Source organism: Salvelinus namaycush, chromosome 9 (genome assembly GCF_016432855.1).
Source record: "Salvelinus namaycush isolate Seneca chromosome 9, SaNama_1.0, whole genome shotgun sequence".
In the NCBI taxonomy this organism is placed as follows: Eukaryota; Metazoa; Chordata; class Actinopteri; order Salmoniformes; family Salmonidae; genus Salvelinus; species Salvelinus namaycush.
The window spans coordinates 46,717,991-46,738,304 of NC_052315.1; the positions used below are offsets into that span (position 1 = coordinate 46,717,991).

Here is a 20,314-nt window from a genome sequence, read left to right on the forward strand (position 1 = left end):
GTATAGTTTTCCTTCACAGAAAATACATTAGTGCAACACATTAGGCAGAAAATAGCATAATTTTCATCAGATGACAACAGAACTGCAAAGCTATTTGGGTGGTAGCCACACAATTAAATGAGCTTACAATGAAAAAGCAAGGTATTTTTTGCTAAAACAATGCATGGCTAACATATTTCGAATGTTTATCAAAGAAAGAACATAGAAAGATATTTCTTATGTGTTTTATATTTTTTTCTGCTTGAAAAGCGCATAATTCTGCATTAACGCGACCCCTAAGTTTAACTTGCTAGTTATCTAAGTAAGTGGCTGAATTAATAAGGAGACGGGGCATCCTAATGTGTTAGCTTTCTGCCGTGTTTGAGAAGTCAAAGCCCTTTGGATGAGTTATCTGTACTGCTGGTACTGCTGTCTTGATTTCCTTGCGTTATTTCTCCTCTCCGTTCTCGGCTCGCCTGCCTCTTCTCTGAGCACTTGGCCTTTAATGATTACTCATCCAAAGGGATGCCATGAGCATTGAAATCATCCACAACTTTAAATGGGCAGTGCGTTCAAAAACTTAATTTCCCTATATTTGACATATATTTCCACACTATGAGGTTGGAATAATAGTGACATTTGGAAAATTATGATAATACCAGGCGATATCAGTTAATAGACCAATAACAAAGAGAGTTATTGGTTACATATCCCTCCCATTAGGCTCCTCCAATTAGGTCCCTCACTCAGACGACTCCCACACAGTTCTTAAAAAATTCTTGCTTGAGAAATTGCTTTTTGCTAAAAAGCATTTTGTTACTTTTTGAACATTTTAATTGAAAACAATCACAGTAAGGTAATTGTGACCCAGAAATGATTTGATATTGAAATTAAAACGGCTGCATTGGAGCTTTTTTAAATAAGAATTTTGATATCCCAAGTACACCTTGCCTTGAAAGAGTTAACTCCCCAAAAGTGCTGCAAGGATATTGAATCCAGAAAGTCATCTGATAGGAGTTTGGGGAGGTTTGGTATAGAGGAATAGCGGCCAACTCCACCGATGGGGGTTGGAAAAGAGGCAGGGAATTTTCATTCATAATCCAGACATTACCGTACTAGATCCGCTCCAACACTGGCCATGTATGACCCAGACCAAAACACAACCTCTTATGTACATAAGCACAGAAAAGGTTCCCCCCAAACCCTCTGTAAAACTGACACTCAACAATCGTTGCTAGAAAGCGTATTATTATTTCTTAGTTGCCTTATGTTGTTGTAATGCATACATGACATAGTCTGTTGGAACACGTGGTGGCTTGTTGTTGCTCTTATTGCTCCTTTTGCTACTCAATAAACATTGCCGCTTGACATTAGTTTTACCAAAGAAATAGGGACATTTGGAACAGTTATGTTGTTATTTGCTGTTTAACTGCCCAGTGGTTATGCTTAAAACCCACAGCGTAGTTTTGTGGCAAAGAAGATGGATGTCAGGAATCTTTAGGGCAGCCGTGAGATTGATATCATAGAATGGAACCAACCATGATTAGACTATGGAGGGAGAGTCAAAGAGTTAATCCAAGTGTTCCGGTCCAGAGGAAGCACTGGGAAGAGTGGATAAGTGTCGTGTAGTGTTAACCATTCCAGATTGTGTTATGCTTGGCTCAAGTGGAACCCTGTAAACTCATTTTTTTGTTTTTCTTTCTCCTTCCTCTCCATCCGTTTCACCCTCTCTGACTTCATGACTTTTTGCAATTCTATTCTTCACTTGCCTTTTGACCCTTTCTCTTCCCTGGCCCCTCTATCTCTCCCTCCCCTTTTCCATTTTTGGACATCTCTTTTTTTAAATGTCCCTCTCCTTTTCCTCTCTGTCTCTGTCCACCCCTCTTCCTTTTCTCACCAGGTCTTGAGAAAGTGACCATCCAGCTGAACTTGGAGGCGGAGTTTCATTTCACCCACCTCATCATGACCTTCAAGGTAACCAATGGAGATGCTGGGTCAGAGGGCTCGCTGTGGGGGAGCATGGGTAATGTGTAAGGGGATGCTGGCTGGCCTGTCTACTCAGGAGATTAGCACAAGACTCCCCCCCCCCCCCCCCCCCCCCCCCCACACACACACATATCCCCCAGCTGTGTGTGAGCGTGAGGAATGTGGAACAGACCGCCCTCCCGTCCGGGATTGTTCGCTCCACACAGATCAGGCCTGTATAACTTTACTCACAATTGCAGCCTATTTATGCTGTGTAAAAGCACTTTTGAAATACAGCCAATATTGAACTCAACTGTGTCATCAATCCTGTGTGACAAATACAAAAGTTCCAGTTATGAATAAATGTACTGTAACAGACATTCCCAATGGCTATTAGCTTCTCATAAGAAGGATGTAAAGTAAAATGCCAGAATATGCCCCTGTTGTTCACAGATCTTTCAACATCAACATGTTCACATAGTATGACTCAACTTTCATTGTAATTATGGTATTGTAGTATATCATTTTATTAGATAGTTCACACCTGTATTCTCTCATGGCACGTCATCTTTGATTACAGCGAATGATGTTCGTTTGGAAAAAGTTTGCCATTTTCCAGATGTACTCCTGGTAAAATTGCTGGTAGTAACCTCAGTGTGAAGGTATATCATCGAGGTGCATAAGTATGGTTTCTTCTCCACGACAGACCTTCCGGCCTGCTGCTATGGTGATCGAGCGCTCGGCTGACTTTGGGAAGAAATGGCAGGTGTACCGCTACTTTGCATACGACTGTGCGGCGGCATACCCTGCCATATCCCCGGGGCCCATGCAGAAAGTGGATGACATCATCTGCGATTCGCATTACTCCGACATAGAGCCGTCAACAGAGGGAGAGGTGTGTGTTCTGAATTACTGAGTTTTGAGAGAGTCTAAGTTCTATCAATGATAGGTTTATACACTTGAGTTGACAAAACAATAAGAACACCTGCTCTTTCCATGACATAGACTGACCCAGTGACTCCAGGTGAAAGTGGCAGGTAGCCTAGCGGTTAAGAGCATTGGGCCAGTAACTGAAACATCGCTGGTTCGAGTCCCTGAGCCGACTAGGTGAAAAATCTGTCTGTGGCCTTGAGCAAGGCACTTAACCCTAATTGCTTCTGTAAGTCGCCCTGGATAAGAGCATCTGCTAAATCACTAAAATGTAAATGTTATTGACGTCACATGTTAGATCCACTTCAATCAGTGTGGATGAAGGGAAGGAGACAGGTTAAAGAAGGATTTTTAAGTGCCTTTGAAAGGGAGTATGGTAGAAGGTGCCAGGCACACTGGTTTATGTCAAGAACTGCAACGCTGCTGGGTTTTTCACGCTCAACATTTCCCCATGTGTATAAAGAATGGTCCACCAACCAAAGGACATCCAACCAACTTGACACAACTGCGGGAAGCATTGGAGTCAACATGGGCCAGCATCCCTGTGGAACACTTTCGACACCTTGTGAAGCCCATGCCCCGACGAATTGAGGCTGTTCTGAGGAGGGTGGGGTGCAACTCAAAAATAGGAAGGTGTTCTTAATGCTTTGTACACTCAGTGTATGTCAAGTCATTTATTGTAGCTAAGTAATAACTAATCACATACATGACACAATATGCTGGATGTCTTGAGAGAAAAGAAGCCATTGAAAGTCGAGTGTAATCGCAGTGACTGTCTTTGTAGGTCATTTTCCGGGTTTTGGATCCAGCTTTCCGTATTGAAGATCCCTACAGCCCCAGAATCCAAAGTAAGTTCCAGTGACGATACGTGTACTTAATGGTTTATATCTGCTAGTAAGCTGTTCTTTTGATCCTTCACATTTTTTGGGGGTAAATGCCAGCTATGTGTTGCCTATTAGTCAACTAGAACTGCAAAACACAATTATTACGCATTATGACCTCAGGGCTAATAATCTACACGCTAACGGCTAACACATGTCTCCGAACGATTCAGACATGTTGAAGATCACCAACCTGAGGGTGAAGTTCACCAAGCTGCACACCCTGGGAGACAACCTGCTGGACTCCCGCATGGAGATCAAGGAGAAGTACTACTACGCTGTCTACGACATGGTGGTCCGGGGTAACTGCTTCTGCTACGGACACGCCTCCGAGTGCGCCCCCGTCGACGGGGCTGGGGCTGGGGATGGAGTGGAGGGCATGGTGAGTTCTCCCTGATACGATTGTTGTAGTTTTCATCAGGTCTCCTTATGCGTGGACGTTTGTGCACTTTGTGTGTGTGTGTGTGTGTGTGAGTATGTTGCCGTTTAAGAACAATTGTGTTTGTGTTGGCGAGAGCGTGTGGGTCTACATCTGTGTGTGCTTGGGAGACTGTTTGTGTATTTGCGGACAACATGTGTCTGTGTGGGTACGTGTTTGTCTGTGTGTGTGTATGCTCTGGAGAGAAAAAGACAAACAATGCAGTTCCTGTTTGGTCTCTGCTACGGTCTGTCTGCCTGCCTGCCTGCCTGCCTGCCTGCCTGCCTGCCTGCCTGCCTGCCTGCCTGTCTGTCTGTCTGTCTGTCTGTCTGTCTGCGGAAAGGCTACTCTGTCTTTTGGTCACTTTTATTATACAGCCGATTCACCAGGAAAGAGGAAATTAACCCTATTTACTCTCCTCTTCCTCTCAGTCATTTTGCAGTGTTTTTCAAATTGATTCCCTCACATTAAAATGTCTTAAAAACAAAACTAGATACATTAACACCTTGCCTGAGGAGGCCTAACATAAAAGCTACATAACCCTGTCATAAGAGTGGCATAGTGGCTGTTATAACGACACCAAACTTGGCACGTATCTGCTATTTTCTTGAAGGTTTTATTATTCAATTGTTAGTTTGAATCATTTTAACCGGATCCGAGTCTGTCTGTCTGTCAACGTATTGTCATTTGTCTGCAGACCAGATGTGAGTTAGCCAACACTGTAAGCATGTCCTGCTGCCATCTGGAAGGGGAATACACGGATAGAGCTGGAGGAAAAATGATATCTCGAGCAACTGTTCCTTTTGTCTGTAGTTTCCCCTTGCTTTTGTAATGATATCTCAGCTGTAATTGACCATAATGGCCAAGGGAAGCTGATTCAAATACCACTGTTCCACCAGAGGCCTGGGTCTCTGCACAGTAGTTGATAGGTCCCTGAACTATACTATTAAACCCTGAATATGGCCTGTGAAATCATTTTAAGGTCGATATCAATAGATTATTTGTGTTCGTAGTTTATGCACATGAATAAGATATGAAGTAATGGCATATTCACTGCTTATAAGTGCTTAGTAAATGTCTAATTCAGTGGCTCACCTCCATTTCTGAATGATTTTCCTAAGGTCCATGGCCACTGTATGTGCAACCACAACACCATGGGGCTAAACTGTGAGAAGTGTCAGGACTTCTACCACGAGCTGCCCTGGAGACCAGCAAAGGGACGCAACACCAACGCCTGTAAAAGTATGCCACTTTACCCTAACATATTTTTTTTTTACTAGAGGGAAATATTATAGCTTGTGGTCCCCTTATAATTGATCGCTTGTGATGACAGGCTGCAGTGTCTGCTCAGTCAGTTAACAACCGTCCAACTAGCTTTTTATAAACACTGTGAATCAACGTTGTCTGCTTGCCTTCATCTCTCTCTCGCTCGCTCTCTCTCTGCAGAGTGTAACTGTAACCAGCACTCAGGCTCGTGTCACTTCGACATGGCAGTTTACGTCTCTACGGGTAATGTGAGCGGCGGCGTGTGTGACGAGTGCCAGCACAACACCATGGGTCACAACTGTGAACAGTGCAAGCCTTTCTACTACCAGCACCCAGAGAGGGACATCCGCGACCCCAGCATCTGTGAACGTAGGTCGAGCCTCCAACTCCAACCCCCTCTACGGCTCCCCTCCACACCCCACCATCCAAACCCAGCCTTCACCTCTCTACCTCCATACATCCTTGTTATATTCTCCCCCATTACTCCTCCACCTCTTGATCCTCTGTTTCTTCACCTCTGCCTCCATCCTTGTACGCTTCTCCGCCACTTTGCTCCACCCCCCCCACTCCTCCTCATCTCGTCTGTGACTCTGTCTGTCTCTCTTAAGAAATATAGATGTTTCACATTTTCCCTTCCTCCCGTCTGGATCTGCGATCTGGATCTTTGATCCTGCCGCTGTGATCTGGATCTGAGCGAGAACACCTGGGCTTTGAGGCTATGACAGCCAAAGCAGTGTGGTCTTCTTTTAATCCCAAACCACTGTATGGTGTAGAAGAGACCCTTCTCATGTGTCACCTCCCCCCCGTTCATGGCTCTCTGGGTAGGCCGCTGGAGATTGCTAACTGGCCTCAGTTTAGCATCTAGTGAGAACTTCATCGCAGTCTGCGTTGATGTGTGAATAAATGGCATGTTAGGGTTTTCACATTTGTCTCCAGTGTTTGGAGTCCTTGTGTATGTGTGGTGTGTGAGAGAACTTCCGTTATTCCTTTGTAAGCCTTTTTTTCCTACCCTTTTGTTTTAAGTTTGGTCATTTTGTTAGCCCGTAGATAGCTACAGTTAAGCACACAAATTATTGAAGCAGATTTTCAAATAACCTTCAGAAGTTACAGTATATTCCCTTCATCAAGAGGAAAATATCAAATACCTCACATTGATATAGACCTTGACCATTTCTTTCTTCGTCCTGTTAGCTTGTCACAATTGCAGCTTTTCTACTCCACTAGTTCCATGCACAATACCCCATTTTACATAATAATTCTTAACTCAATGTTCCTGATGATTCCCATCTCTTCGTAGCATGTAACTGTGATCCGGTGGGCTCCCTGAACGGCGGGATCTGTGACAGGATGACTGATGTGTCGTCTGGACTGATCACTGGCCAGTGTCGCTGCAAACCCAATGTGGAGGGAGAGCGCTGTGACCAGTGCCAGCAGGCCCACTATGGCCTGGGTGACCACCCTCTGGGCTGCCTGGGTAAAGACACACACGCACATTCACGCACATGTCTTGGGTTTTTCCAAGTCCTTGCATAGGCTTTTTCAAGCTGTGTATTTCAGCATTTTATTGGAATAACTACTCGTTGTTGTTTTTCCCAGCCTGCACCTGTAATACCCTGGGGACAGTTCCTGGAGGGAGTCCGTGTAATACAGACTCAGGAGATTGTTTCTGCAAAAGCCTGGTCACAGGGAGAGACTGTGACCAGTGTATGGTAAGGAACCCGATTATGATTTACTTACTTTGTACACAACACTGTACTCGAAGTCAACTGTGCAAACTGAGAGACCAAAAAGTTAGCCCTGTCACTATGTGGGAGTCGGTTGACTTACGATCACCAATGGCCACTAGCGCTTCACTAGCCAGCTAGTTACACATCTGCTACATACATTCATTCTGTAAGTGTTTTTTGGTGGCTTGGTTTAGTCGTCACCAGGGCTGTAAATCTTGTAAAGAGACTGGTACATCCGTCCACAGCTTGGAAACAGCTTTTGCAGTGAAACATAGTGGGAGGTCGTTAACAACGTGTCATTAAAGGAGTGTTTTTAACAATGGGTGTGTGTGTGTGTGTGTGTGTGTCTTACAGCCTCAGCACTGGGGGCTCAGCAATGATATGGATGGCTGCAGACCATGTGACTGTGACCTGGGTGGAGCCCTCAATAACGAGTGAGTTCAAAGTTCACATCTCTAATTCTCTTATCTAAATGCCTGTCTGTTACCCAATTTACTTGACAAATTCTTCATACTTCTTTTGATCAGTGGTGTAAAGTACTTATGTAAAAATACTTTAGAGTACTACTTAAGTTGTTTTTTGGGGTATCTGTGCTTTACTTTACTATTTATATTTTGGACAACTTTTACTTCACGACATTCCTAATGAAAATAGTGTACTTTTTACTCCATACATTTTCCCTGACACACAAAAGTACTAGTTACATTTTGAATGCTTAGCAGGACAGGAAAATGGTCCAATACACACACGTATCAAGAGAACATCCCTTGTCATCCCTACTGCTTCTGATCTGGCGGACTGAGTGTTGGAATGTTCCCCTGACTATCCGTTAAAAAATAGAAAATGGTGCCGTCTGATTTGCTTAATATAAGGGATTTGAAATAATTATACTTTTACTTTTGATACTTAAGTATATTTTAACAATTAAATGTACTTTTGATACTTAAGTATATTGAAAAACAAATACTTTTACTCAAGTAGTATTTAACTGGGTGACTTTCACTTTTATTTGACTCATTTTCTATTAAGGTAACTTTACTTTTACTCAAGTATGACAATTGGATACTTTTCCCACCACTTTTTCCACCACTGATACAGCCACAAAAGTCTTAAAACAGATGTTGAAACTTTTAAATTTGGTTTGTAACATTCCCTCCTTGTCCTCTCTCTGACTCCAGCTGTTCTCAGGAGACTGGCCAGTGTGCGTGTAGAGAACACATGTTTGGCCGGCGCTGTGACCAGGTGGAGTCAGGCTTCTACTTCATCGCCCTGGACCACTACACCTACGAGGCCGAGGACGCCAAGTTTGGACCTGTGAGTTACCTTTGACTTTGGTTGTTGACTTTCTTCTTCTAAGGCCTATGGGGTCAGTGGTGATTCCTATGTAACACGCAGGATATGGACCTCCCACGGGAGCAACCAACATCTTAGACCGAAGAGGAAATTCCTTCTTGGGCCGAGACTGGTTTTTAAGTTCGCGTTCGGGACTACCTCATCACGTGACCATGACATGTCCACTACATTCACCACCCTCCTCCCCCATGAGAGACCACCCCACATTGGGCACCAATTTAACACGCAGGATATGAACCCAGGTCTCCCACGGGACCAACCACGTCTTAGACCGTTAGACCATGAGGATTTCCCTTTTGGGGCGAGGGCAGAAACTGGGTCTACCTCATCACGTGATCATGGTCGATTCATGTCCGCTACGCCTACTCACCTCTTGTCTTTCTCACCCTCTATTTTTCTCTCCCTCTCTTCTTCCTCCAGGGTTTGACAGTAGTGCAGAGACCTCGCCCGCAGGACCGTAGCCCCACCTGGACAGGGATAGGTTTTGTCAACGTTCCCGAGGGGGCCTACCTGGAGTTCTCTATTGACAACATCCCTCACTCCATGGAGTACGACGTCCTCATCCGCTACGAGCCTCAGGTCGGCCTCAGCACATATCACATATCCCTCCACCTTCATGGGGTCATGTCCCTACCCTTGTTTACCTGTTTATGTCTATGTACCTGTTGTGTTGGCGTAGTTACCGGACCAGTGGGAGGAGGTGTTGATGACGGTGATGCGGCCCAGTTTGATTTCAGCAGACAGTCGCTGTGCCAACAACATGCCTGATGACGACAACCAGATGATATCCCTTCACCCCGGATCACGGTAAACACACACCGCCTCCTCTGTCTGTGTGTATGTGTTGGTGGGAGGGGGGACTGGTGGGTGACTGGTCTAATCAAATCAAATGGTATTGGTCACATACACATGGTTAGCAGATGTTATTGCGAGTGTAGCGAAAATGCTTGTGAGAGTGAGTGTGCATGTGAGAGTGAGTGATGGCCTCTGTCTGTGTGCTAGGTATACTCTGTGTATGCACCTTGGAGGTTCCCCTGGAGCACACTGGGAACACAGATTTAGTGTGTGTGTCAAAGGAGTGTTTGAAAAAGTGTGTGTTATTTTCTGAAATCCGTCTTTTTCTTGTCTCCTCAGATACGTGGTGCTCCCCAGACCAGTGTGTTTCGAGGCAGGGATGAACTACACTGTTCGTCTGAGCCTGCCCCTCTACTCTGCACTCAGTGACGTCCAGTCCCCATATACACTTATCGACTCGGTTAGTCCCCCCCCCCCCACACACACACACACAACTCTGACTTTCTTCAAATACCCATCAATGTCAATTGTAGATTTACGCAGAAATGTCAGCTACTCGGATTTCATATTAGGATTGAGCCTTTACTGACTCCATGCTAAATCTCATTCCATCTTCTGTATCTCTCTTCCTCGTCTGTAGATTGTGCTAATGCCCCACTGTAAGAACCTGGAGATGTTCACTGGTTCTGTGGGAAGTGACGTGGCCACCAACAGTGCCTGGGACACGTTCCAGCGTTACCGCTGTCTGGAGAACAGCCAGAGCGTAGTGAAGACCCCGTCCACAGACATCTGCCGTAACTTCATCTTCAGCGTATCTGCTCTGCTGCACCAGGGAGCTAAAGGTATGGGACCGCACTCCCAACAGTTAAATATTCTTCAACATACTTGTATGCTCATGTATGTGTTTCTTAACTAAAGGTCTTTGTTAGGGTTGAATGACTGGAACCCGGTTACCGAGATTTACCACCCAAAACCACTCCCTTTTCCCGGGATAAATAACTGCGAGAAACCGCTCTCTGCATGATCACTCATCAACACTCAGTGTGGGGAAATACAGCCCATCTCAGTATCGAGCGCAGTTCACTAGGCATGTAGGCCTATCATCTCATCATGGTAACTTTTTTTCTTGTGACAGGTAGGCCTACATTTGCTGCAGCGTAGCCTATGCTACAGTAACATAAAGACCGAATGCTTGCCAATTTACACATCTCCATCTGGATTTCGGGGGTCACCTTATTTTTTAATTGTAATTGTAATTTTATTTGTAAAAATGGTTGTTTTTAATTGGAGCTGCAGAGTTTTAAAACAGCCTATCACGCAAATATTGTTGCTTTAAATCGGTGCATGTGCGAGCACTCTCTCAGTCTCTCAATTCCATTCAAATTGCATCCAAAATATATAATCCTGTTCAAGATTGATATCGGCATATACAGTGCATTCGGCAAGTATTCAGACCCCTTGACTTTTTCCACATTTTCTTACATGACAGCCTTATTCTAAAATTGATTAAATAAAAATATGTTCCTCATCAATCTACACACAATACCCAATAATGACAAAGCAAAACCAGGTTTTTAGACATTTTTGCAAATGTATTAAAAATAAAAAACAGATACCTTATTTACATAAGTATTCAGAATCTTTGCTATGAGACTCGAAATTGAGCTCAGGTTCATCCTGTTTCCATGGATTATCCTTGAGATGTTTCTACAACTTGATTGGAGTCTCTGAATGTCCTTGAGTGGCCCAGCCACAGCCCGGACTTGAACCCAATTGAACATCTCTGGAGAGACCTGAAAATAGCTGTGAGAAACTCCCCAAATACAAGCTTGTAGGGTCATACCCAAGAAGACTCGATGTTGTAATCGCTGTCAATGGTGCTTCAACAAAGTACTGAATAAAGGGTCTGAATAATAATAATCTGTGATTATTATTATTTGACCATGCTGGTCATTTATGAACATTTGAACATCTTGGCCATGTTCTGTTATAATCTCCACCCGGCACAGCCAGAAGAGGACTGGCCACCCCTCATAGCCTGGTTCCTCTCTAGGTTTCTTCCTAGGTTTTGGCCTTTCTAGGGAGTTTTTCCTAGCCACCTTGCTTCTACACCTGCATTGCTTGCTGTTTGGGGTTTTAGGCTGGGTTTCTGTACAGCACTTCGAGATATTAGCTGAAGTACAAAGGCCTATATAAATACATTTGATTTGAATTTGATTTGAATACGTATGTAAATGTGATATTTCTGTTTCTTTTGTGGAAAAGTTCTTTCCAAAGGCACTGTATATTCTTAATATGCTTTTAAAAAGACACTTCCGGTTTTGGCGGGAAATAGCAGGTTAACCGGTAGGAAAGTGATTTATTCTCAGGATGGAACATTTGTAAAATACCTGGAAAATATTAAACTCTAGTTTTTGTCCTAAAGTTTGCATGTGGTGGACATTGTTTTGGAACGCCTGAATTTAATTCCAACGTTGACTTGCCACCTCTGTCTGGCAATCATCATCAGTCAATCTCCCCATAGACTGTCTACACTAAAAGCCTCGGTCTCTCCTCTAATACATCAGCAGTTTCCATTCCTTTCCTATCCCTTTATTTCCTTTCCTGTCATTCCTCTGTCATTCTGTACTGTATCCCCTCCGGTGTCTCTGGCATATTGCAGTCATCTCCGGTTTCCGGCCCATGCCACTCATCAACAGTTACACTACGTCTCTATCTCTCTATAATCTCCTCATGTATGGACCTGTAGCTTGATTATAGACACTCCCGGATCCTGAAATGCCCGTAGAGGAACTTTCTCAACCCGCCGCAGCAGTAAATCTCCTTCCCTGTCAGACAGAGTGAGAACTTGTCTCTACTGACAGGCTATAGCATATGCAGGGTTCCTGCTATCGTATCAAAGTGTTCACACAGGTGGTCTGATTTAGAATGGAAGAGTATAGCATAATATCAAATATATAATAGAACCAAATACTCTATCTTCGAGGTGAACTTTTCTCACTCATGGTCGGCAAAAAGTAAAGACGTTTATAACAAAGCCAAACTGTATATGACGGCACCTACTTTGCAACATAGTACTGTAGTTAGATGTCTAGGTAAAGAGAAGTAATTGTTAGGATTGAAATAAGTGTGATTTGCTTTGATTGGCTTTGTATTCGTTGTCCCTCGGAATGCTGTCAATATTATTTAAAATCCTCCCAGCTGTGGAAGTCACATTATCTTGTCTCAATTGCCATTTGGAGGTTGTTTGAGGTCTCACGTGGAGGTTGTTTGAGGTCTCACGTGGAGAGTGTTTGAGGTCCCATGTGGAGGTTGTTTGAGGTCCCACGTGGAGGTTGTTTGAGGTCCCACGTGGAGGTTGTTTGAGGTCCCATGTGGCGGTTGTTTGAGGTCCCATGTGGAGGTTGTTTGAGGTCCCACGTGGAGGTTGTTTGAGGTCCCATGTGGCGGTTGTTTGAGGTCCCATGTGGAGGTTGTTTGAGGTCTCCTGCACAGATGTAGTTTCTGCACATTGCTGCATGTCTTCACAAAGGCAATGTGGTTTCGTAGGTCCCGTTTAAGTCTTACCCCAGTCTTAGTAGATGATAAAGATCAGAACCTCCAAACCAGTCTTCAAGGTCTGTGTGCAATAATCTAGCCCACAGATCAGTTCACCTCCCTTAGATCTGAAGGTCCTCACATTGCTGTGGTGTCTCCTTATTAAAGTTAGAATCCTTAGTTGCTACAGCCATGTTTGGACATACATTAATGATATATATACCCATTGATTCTTGAAGGATAGAACTTCTAAATGCCTCATGAGCTTAGTTCAACTGTCGTACCCTATCAGAAGCCAAAATAGAAGCTTGTTTTACTCCAATGTTTGTAATGTGCATGTAAAGAAACAATGTCCCACTGGGGGAAAAACAGGTTGAATCAACATTGTTTCCACGTCATTTCAACAACAAAAATCCAATGTGATGATGGTGAATCAGTATGGAAAACTGACTGGATTTGTGAAAAGTCATCAATGTAAGGACATTAAATCTTTTTCTCAACAAACTTTTAACTTTAATCCAGTGATGTTTGTTGATTTCACACTGAATTCACATTCGTTGACAAACTCAACCAAAGGTAAATCAAAGCTAGACATTGAACTGACATCTGTGCCCAGTGGGTTATAGCCTCAAAACATGGTTACAGCTATACGTTTTTATATCATGGACGGTCAGTCTTTGCATCTATAGCACTGTTAATATATTTTTTAAAGTGGTTACATTTCACCAGGCCCATCTCTCTGCTTTTTACCAAACACAGACAGGGTGACCGCTTTGTTATTGTTTAAATTCTAGCTTCAAGCCACAGCGGTTTAGATGTGTTTCAGAAGTCCCAGGCGTCTTTTGATTTATGAGGACAGCATAGAGACTTCAGAGGATAGTGTTGAAGGAGTCCAGGCTTTGGCAGAGTCTGGCTCAGAGCATATCATTACCCGCTATTCAGGAAGAACCTTGGGGGATGTTTAGTTCATATAGGGACACAAAACTCACACTCTACGGTTGCACGTACTTAAACTTGCGCGCACACACACACATTCCCATGCCTGCCTAAAATCCCCCTCCCCTGACACGACCTAGTGAATACCAGTTCACTCGTCTCTCTCCTCCACTCATGGACTCACTGTCCTCTATGGAATGTCTGGTACCCCTCTCTCTCTTTCCACACGTCTGTTGAGAAGGATATGGTCCCTTTGTGAGCCTGTCAGTGTGATAGATATAGAAGGTGTTGTTGGTGAAATTCCCCAGTCGCCCTTAATGAAACAAACCTTTGTCAGTATGTCAAAGGCAAGATATATTGAGGCAAAATATATTGAGACAAATGGTTAACCAGGGTTTTATGTACAGTCTGTACCTATACCATATTAAAAACTGTTTGAGTGAAATACCTTACTTGTGTATCCAGCAGCAACTATTGCCCCCATTTGAACAGATCATTCCAGATTGTGTGTTCAACTCACTTTTAATCCCATTCCCTCACTTTGTCTCTAACGTTTCCTCCTGTCTCTGTTTTTCCAGCATGCCAGTGTGACCCGCAGGGCGCCCTCAGCACGGTGTGTGCTGCCAGCGGCGGGCAGTGCCAGTGTCGCCCCAACGTGGTAGGCAGGAACTGTGACAAGTGTGCCCCTGCCACCTACCTGTTTGGACCCAGCGGCTGCAGACGTAAGTTTAACTGAAATGAAAAGGCTGCCATGTCAGTAATGCATAATTACAGGCACTGAATCTGGTACTTATCACTCCCTTTGCCCTCCTCCTCTCTCCCCCCAGCCTGTGATTGCAATCCCCAGGGATCGGAGGATGCGTTCTGCCACGAGGCCACAGGCCAGTGTGTGTGTATCCCCGGGGCATACAGCCGTCAGTGTGACCGCTGTCTGCCAGGTCACTGGGGCTTCCCCAACTGTCGCCTCTGCACCTGCAACGGCCACACAGAGCAGTGCGACCCCTACTCCGGAAAATGCCTGGGCTGCCGAGAACAGACCACCGGACACAACTGCGAGAGGTCAGCCAGGGGTCAATGTGGGTTGAGGAGTCAGGCGTCAATGGTTAAGGTGGCTCATTGGTGTATGGCTGGATGGGTAGGCATTAGAATTGGTCCTTAGAAGTCAGTCGGTCGCCTAAATCTCCCTGTAGCATAAAGCCACTTGACAACTTTGTTTTGTTGTTGTCTATAATAAAGACATGTATGTGAATGATAGAGTGATAGATACCACCTTTTGTCTTTTCCCTACAGGTGTCTGGATGGTTACTATGGCGACCCCGTCCTGGGTTCAGGGGACCATTGTCGGCTCTGTATGTGTCCGGATGGGCCCGGAAGCGGGCGACAGTTTGCCGGTGGATGTTACCGCGGTCTGGACTCCCCTTACCAGGTGTTCTGTATCTGCAGCCCCGGGTACAGAGGTAGGCAGCCAATAACAGCCACCTGCCAAGATTTATAGAGCACCTACAGTAGTAAACTAGCGGAGCATGGCAGGATTACTTATTATACTTGTTCCCTGCTTCCTATGTTCAGACTTTTTCCCTAGGAAGCAGAAGATTTGTATGTATTCATGTTGAAGCTTGGGGTGACTTTCCATGATGTCAGTGGAGGCTCCTCAGAGGAGGAAGGGGAGGACCATCCTCCTCAGTGAATTTCATAACAATTTAAATTGTAAAACATTTTAAAAGTTATCATTTTTAGATAGCTAAATAATCACCAAATAACTGATTAAAACACACTATTATGCAAAGAAGGTCTACAGTAGCCTCAACAGCACCCTTTAGGGTAGCACAATGGTGTAGCTGGAGGATAGCTAGTTTCCGTCCTCCTCTGGCTACGTTCAGTACAAACCTAGGAGGCTCATGGTTCTCACCCCTTCCATAGACTTACACAGTAATTATTACAACTTCTGGAGGATGTCCTCCAGCCTATCAGAGCTCTTGCAACATGAACTGTGACATGTTGTCCACCCAATCAAAGGATCAGAGAATGAATCTAGTACTGAAAGCATAAGCTACAGCTAGCTAGGGCAGCAGTGTATACAATGTGGTAAGTAGTTGAGAGAGAAAGACAATAGTTGAACAATTTTGAACAAATACATTTATTCCAAAATGAAGGAGCAGCAAGAGAGAAATAGAGAGAGAAAGAGACAAAAAAAAAATCAGTTTCACTTACTTAGCTAGCAAATGCAGCTAGCTAGTTTAGCCTACTGAAACACCCTGCTCAAACAGAGGGATGCTAGCTGGCTATGACTTTCCAACACAACACTGGAACTCTTCCAAGTCAAGGTAATCTTTTGGTATTACTCATTTATTTCCACCGGGGCCGCTGGTGTAACTGCTTACTGACTGTTGTGCATTGCTGATGTGTTGTGCCAAGAGTGTGCAAAGCTGTCGTCAAGGCAAAGAAAGGGTGGCTACTTTGAAGAATCTCAAATATAAATATATTTTGATTTGTTTAACACTTCTTTGGTTACTACATGATTCCATGTGTTACTTAATAGTTTTGATGTCTTTCACTATTATTCTACAATGTAGAAAAACCCTGGAATGAGTAGGTGTATCCAAACTTTTGACAGGTACTGTACTTGCATATCCAATATTGATGAAACATTTTATTTTCAGGACAAACTTAAAATTAATGATCAAAGAAAACAAAACCTGTATGTGAATATTCTAAGTTATTATATTTCATGAATCACTTATATTTGCTTCAGTGTGGGGAAAATACTACATTTACAAGAATGCATTAGTTTAACCCTCAAGTTGACCCTAAAGCCTTCAAAAAGAAGCAAAACAAATGAAATGGTTGATGGAAATAAAATTGGCTATTCTAAGCACTAAGGTTAAAAGAGTATTTGAACATTATTTCCAGAGAAAAGTGATATATTTGTTGGTATCTGGAAGTGTGACCTGTCAAATTAAATTAAACACGTTCTACGACTGACTGGAATTTCTTTGCATTGCACTGAATTCAATTATACTTCCTGTCATGCTAACTCAAATTCTACATCCTGTGGGGTGTGGCCAATTCAATTAGAATTTCAGCTCATGAGTTGAATGGGAGTCTTCCAAAATTCTGAATTGAACACAACCCTGGCATACAGTATGTTATTGTGGAAGTAAATATATAGGCAGTCATTATTTCTGATAGTGTGGATAGGTGAATAGATTGTTGTTGTAGAGGTGAGTGATGACACAACCATTTTGGTGAAGGGGTATTAAGCACTTTTTTCCCCCTTCGCCCTTTACCTCTCGTTCCCTCTCCCCTACAGGTGCCAGATGTGAGGAGTGTGCCCCAGGTTACTATGGAAACCCCCATGAGAACGGCGGGCAGTGCCAACCCTGCCAGTGCAACAACAACATTGACATGCTGGACCAGGAGTCCTGTAATGCCAGGACGGGTGAATGTCTCAAATGTCTCTATCACACCGAGGGTCAGGGCTGCCACAGCTGCAAGCTGGGTTACTATGGAGATGCCCTCACACAAAACTGCAGAAGTGAGTAAAAAAAGTTAACTTGCATTTCTTTGTTATGTGTTTGTCGTATCAATGTGAGGTGAAGTAGTTGTCATTGTCCAATTGCTAACCTGCTAGCAACACCTCTTCTCTCCCTCAGAGTGTGTTTGTAACCACCTGGGCACCAATCCAGCCACGTGCCCAGTGGTGGGTGACTGCCACTGTGATCTGGGCAGCGGGCAGTGCCAGTGTCTACCGAATGTGGTGGGTCAGCACTGTGACCAGTGTGCCCCTGACACCTGGAACATGGCCAGCGAGACGGGCTGCGACGCCTGCGACTGTGACCCCAACCACTCATTTGGGACTTCCTGCAATGAGGTGGGTTCTCACACGACCACTCCCATCTTCTGTTGGGTCCTAAAGGTCACATTTCTAGTATTTATGCATGTATTTTGTCCACAGCTGAGTGGCCAATGCTCCTGTAAGCCTGGCTTTGGGGGTAAAACGTGTCGGGAGTGCAGAGAGCTGTTCTGGGGAGAACCTGAAGTGAAATGCAACGGTGAGTTGGCACATCTCAATCAGAAGCATTGCAGTTATTCGTGCTGACAACCCACTGACTAAATCTACATCTTGACACACACTGAGGTGTGTGCGTGCGCATGTGTCTATGTGCGTTTGTGTGTGAGAAAGCTCCAACCCGACAATTTTAAATTGCAACACACGCAAAGGAGGCCTTTAGTGTTAATCACTACGGTATCACAAGCAGCCACATTCCCCTAGCTTCGTATCATGGGAATGTGTAGGAGGTTCAGCTGCGGTGGAGAAACTCACTGCATCCTCTCCTTACTGTGGGTGCCAATATTAAGGCCAGATGTGCTCTCTCACCCGACGGCTGTGTTTCTATGACAAACAGGCGGGGATCTGTCTAAGCCTCCCAATATCCTGCCGGTGCCCCACAATGCACCTTTGTTCTGATGGGGTGTCCTGTTGGAGGGACGGCTGTCCAACACAGCGACTGCTGCTGACACAAAGGACTCTTTGTCCCAGAGTAGCATCAATGGAGCAGAGCAGCCTGCTGAATTATCTCCTGAAGGACACATGAATTGGCTTCTGATGTAGGCTAGTCCCTTGAGTCGAAATGTGCAGTCACAGTATGAAGGGTCCACTGTGGTAGTTGAATCTACTTCAAACTTCTGTATACATTGTTATCAATGAAATTAGAAAGTGATTATCAAACCAAAAGTGATCGAACCAAAAGGTGTAGAGATGACTTTGATGGCTTTAACATAGGACTTAAACATTGAACTTCTCGGCAGGCTGTGTAACAGTGTTGGTTCAGTCCCTCTCCTTGCCCCAACCTGGGATAGAACAGGGACCCTATTAACACATCAACAACCGCCTCCCACGAAGCATCGTTACCTATCTCTCCACAAAAGCTGCGGCCCTTACAGAGCAAGGGAAACAAATACTTCAAGGTCTCAGAGCGTGTGACGTCAACGATTGAAACGCTACTAGCGCACACCGCTAACAAGCTAATCATTTCACACCAGTTACACTCACCCCCCTTTGACCTACTCCGTCTCCGCAGCAACCCCAGCAGCTGGGCAGAGCACAACTGAGTGATCCGGGTAAACAACATCAATGTCAGATTATCTCGTCTACCCCACCTCATATTGATTTACCCCCAATCTGGAGCAGCCCAACAGCTAAACATTACATAAAACTAGCTTCAAATGGTGCAGTTCGTTAGTATGTTATAAATGTTGAGTGTAACGGTGTACAGTTGTCCATCCCGCCATTTGTGTGGCTTTTGCAGTGATTTGAAGGCAGTTTGCTTTCTGCAAAACCTACATACACTTCCTTAGGAGCCATGTCCACTGCGTCTTGTACATCAAAGCCTTGTCCCAAACAGTGTGTGTGTGTGTTGGCCCATGATGAAAGACTGCTCCAACTGTAGACCATTGAAGATGTAGTTTACAACCATCTCTGCCCCCCTCCACCCCTAGACCAAGGCAGTGCATTTTTCAAGATCGCGAAGAAGTAAAACATTTTTATTGTATTTTTACATTTACCCTTTATTTAACTAGACAAGTCAGTTAAGAACAAATTCTTATTTACAATGACGGCCTACCGGGGAACAGTGGGTTAACTGCCTTGTTCAGGGGCAGAACGACAGATTTTTACCTTGTCAGCTCGGGGATTTGATCCAGCAACCTTTTGGTTACTAGCACAATGCTCTAACCACTAGGCTACCTGCCGCATAATTCAATTGTTAAATGCTTAATAATTACAAATAACACTGTCATATATACAATTCATGTTACAAAATAAATGTTGTGTTTTATGTCACAATCTGTGAAGACTCAAAGCATTCAACGAACGTCAATCAGAGTTTACCCACCTATTTTTCTACCACCGTCACTGGTTACCGGTAGGCCTATTTGAAGTTCATACTAATAGGCCTACACATTGTAGCCTAGTCCAGTAAATTGACTGTGTGTGTTAGGATGACAATCCCATTTTTCCCCGGACAGTTTCAGACCCATTTCAGGTGTCCTGACTTTTCAGGCTACAAAAAAGGTACATCTTTTGTCAGCAAGATGCATCAATTAACGTAGGCCTAATCAATGACAATTGCCGAATGTCATTAGGCACTTTTTTGGGGTGTTTTGTAAACAGATGTTTATTTCCATTCATCAAATGAGTGTTCATGGATTGTACTGTTTGGATTATTTTGGAGTGGACAAACATGCACAGGTAGCCTACTTTGTGTGATTTGTTTGAGAATCAGGTGAAAGCATCATGACTGGTTGTTTTCATGCCACATTAAAAGGTCATTCATTTTTACCGTTAAATTACGTCTTTATTATGAGACCCATAAAATGTCCATGTAGGGTTGTTTGCAGAGTCTGTAGGGTGGCCCTTTTGTTCTCCACACGCTCCACTCTGAGGCTTTGAAGTGGGCAAACATCTCCCTCTTTCTCCATTCCTCCTCCACCACTCATCCTCCCTCTCTCTATCCCACCCTATTCAC

At 44.2% G+C, this 20,314-nt stretch overlaps 1 protein-coding gene across 1 annotated transcript in view; it reads left to right on the forward strand.

Moving 5' to 3' along the window:
* The window catches only part of LOC120054138 (laminin subunit beta-1-like), a 34,326-nt gene that overhangs the window by 6,531 nt on the left and 7,481 nt on the right, over positions 1-20,314 (forward strand). The window contains exons 4-23 of the mRNA XM_039001552.1: positions 1,880-1,953; positions 2,651-2,839; positions 3,659-3,722; positions 3,929-4,137; positions 5,295-5,415; positions 5,620-5,808; positions 6,737-6,913; positions 7,036-7,148; positions 7,521-7,600; positions 8,345-8,480; positions 8,940-9,098; positions 9,199-9,326; positions 9,654-9,774; positions 9,955-10,156; positions 14,366-14,509; positions 14,615-14,846; positions 15,078-15,244; positions 17,098-17,322; positions 17,441-17,658; positions 17,743-17,839. Coding sequence (XP_038857480.1) covers positions 1,880-1,953; positions 2,651-2,839; positions 3,659-3,722; positions 3,929-4,137; positions 5,295-5,415; positions 5,620-5,808; positions 6,737-6,913; positions 7,036-7,148; positions 7,521-7,600; positions 8,345-8,480; positions 8,940-9,098; positions 9,199-9,326; positions 9,654-9,774; positions 9,955-10,156; positions 14,366-14,509; positions 14,615-14,846; positions 15,078-15,244; positions 17,098-17,322; positions 17,441-17,658; positions 17,743-17,839 — 3,045 coding nt within the window. The remainder of the gene's footprint in view (positions 1-1,879; positions 1,954-2,650; positions 2,840-3,658; positions 3,723-3,928; positions 4,138-5,294; positions 5,416-5,619; positions 5,809-6,736; positions 6,914-7,035; positions 7,149-7,520; positions 7,601-8,344; positions 8,481-8,939; positions 9,099-9,198; positions 9,327-9,653; positions 9,775-9,954; positions 10,157-14,365; positions 14,510-14,614; positions 14,847-15,077; positions 15,245-17,097; positions 17,323-17,440; positions 17,659-17,742; positions 17,840-20,314) is intronic.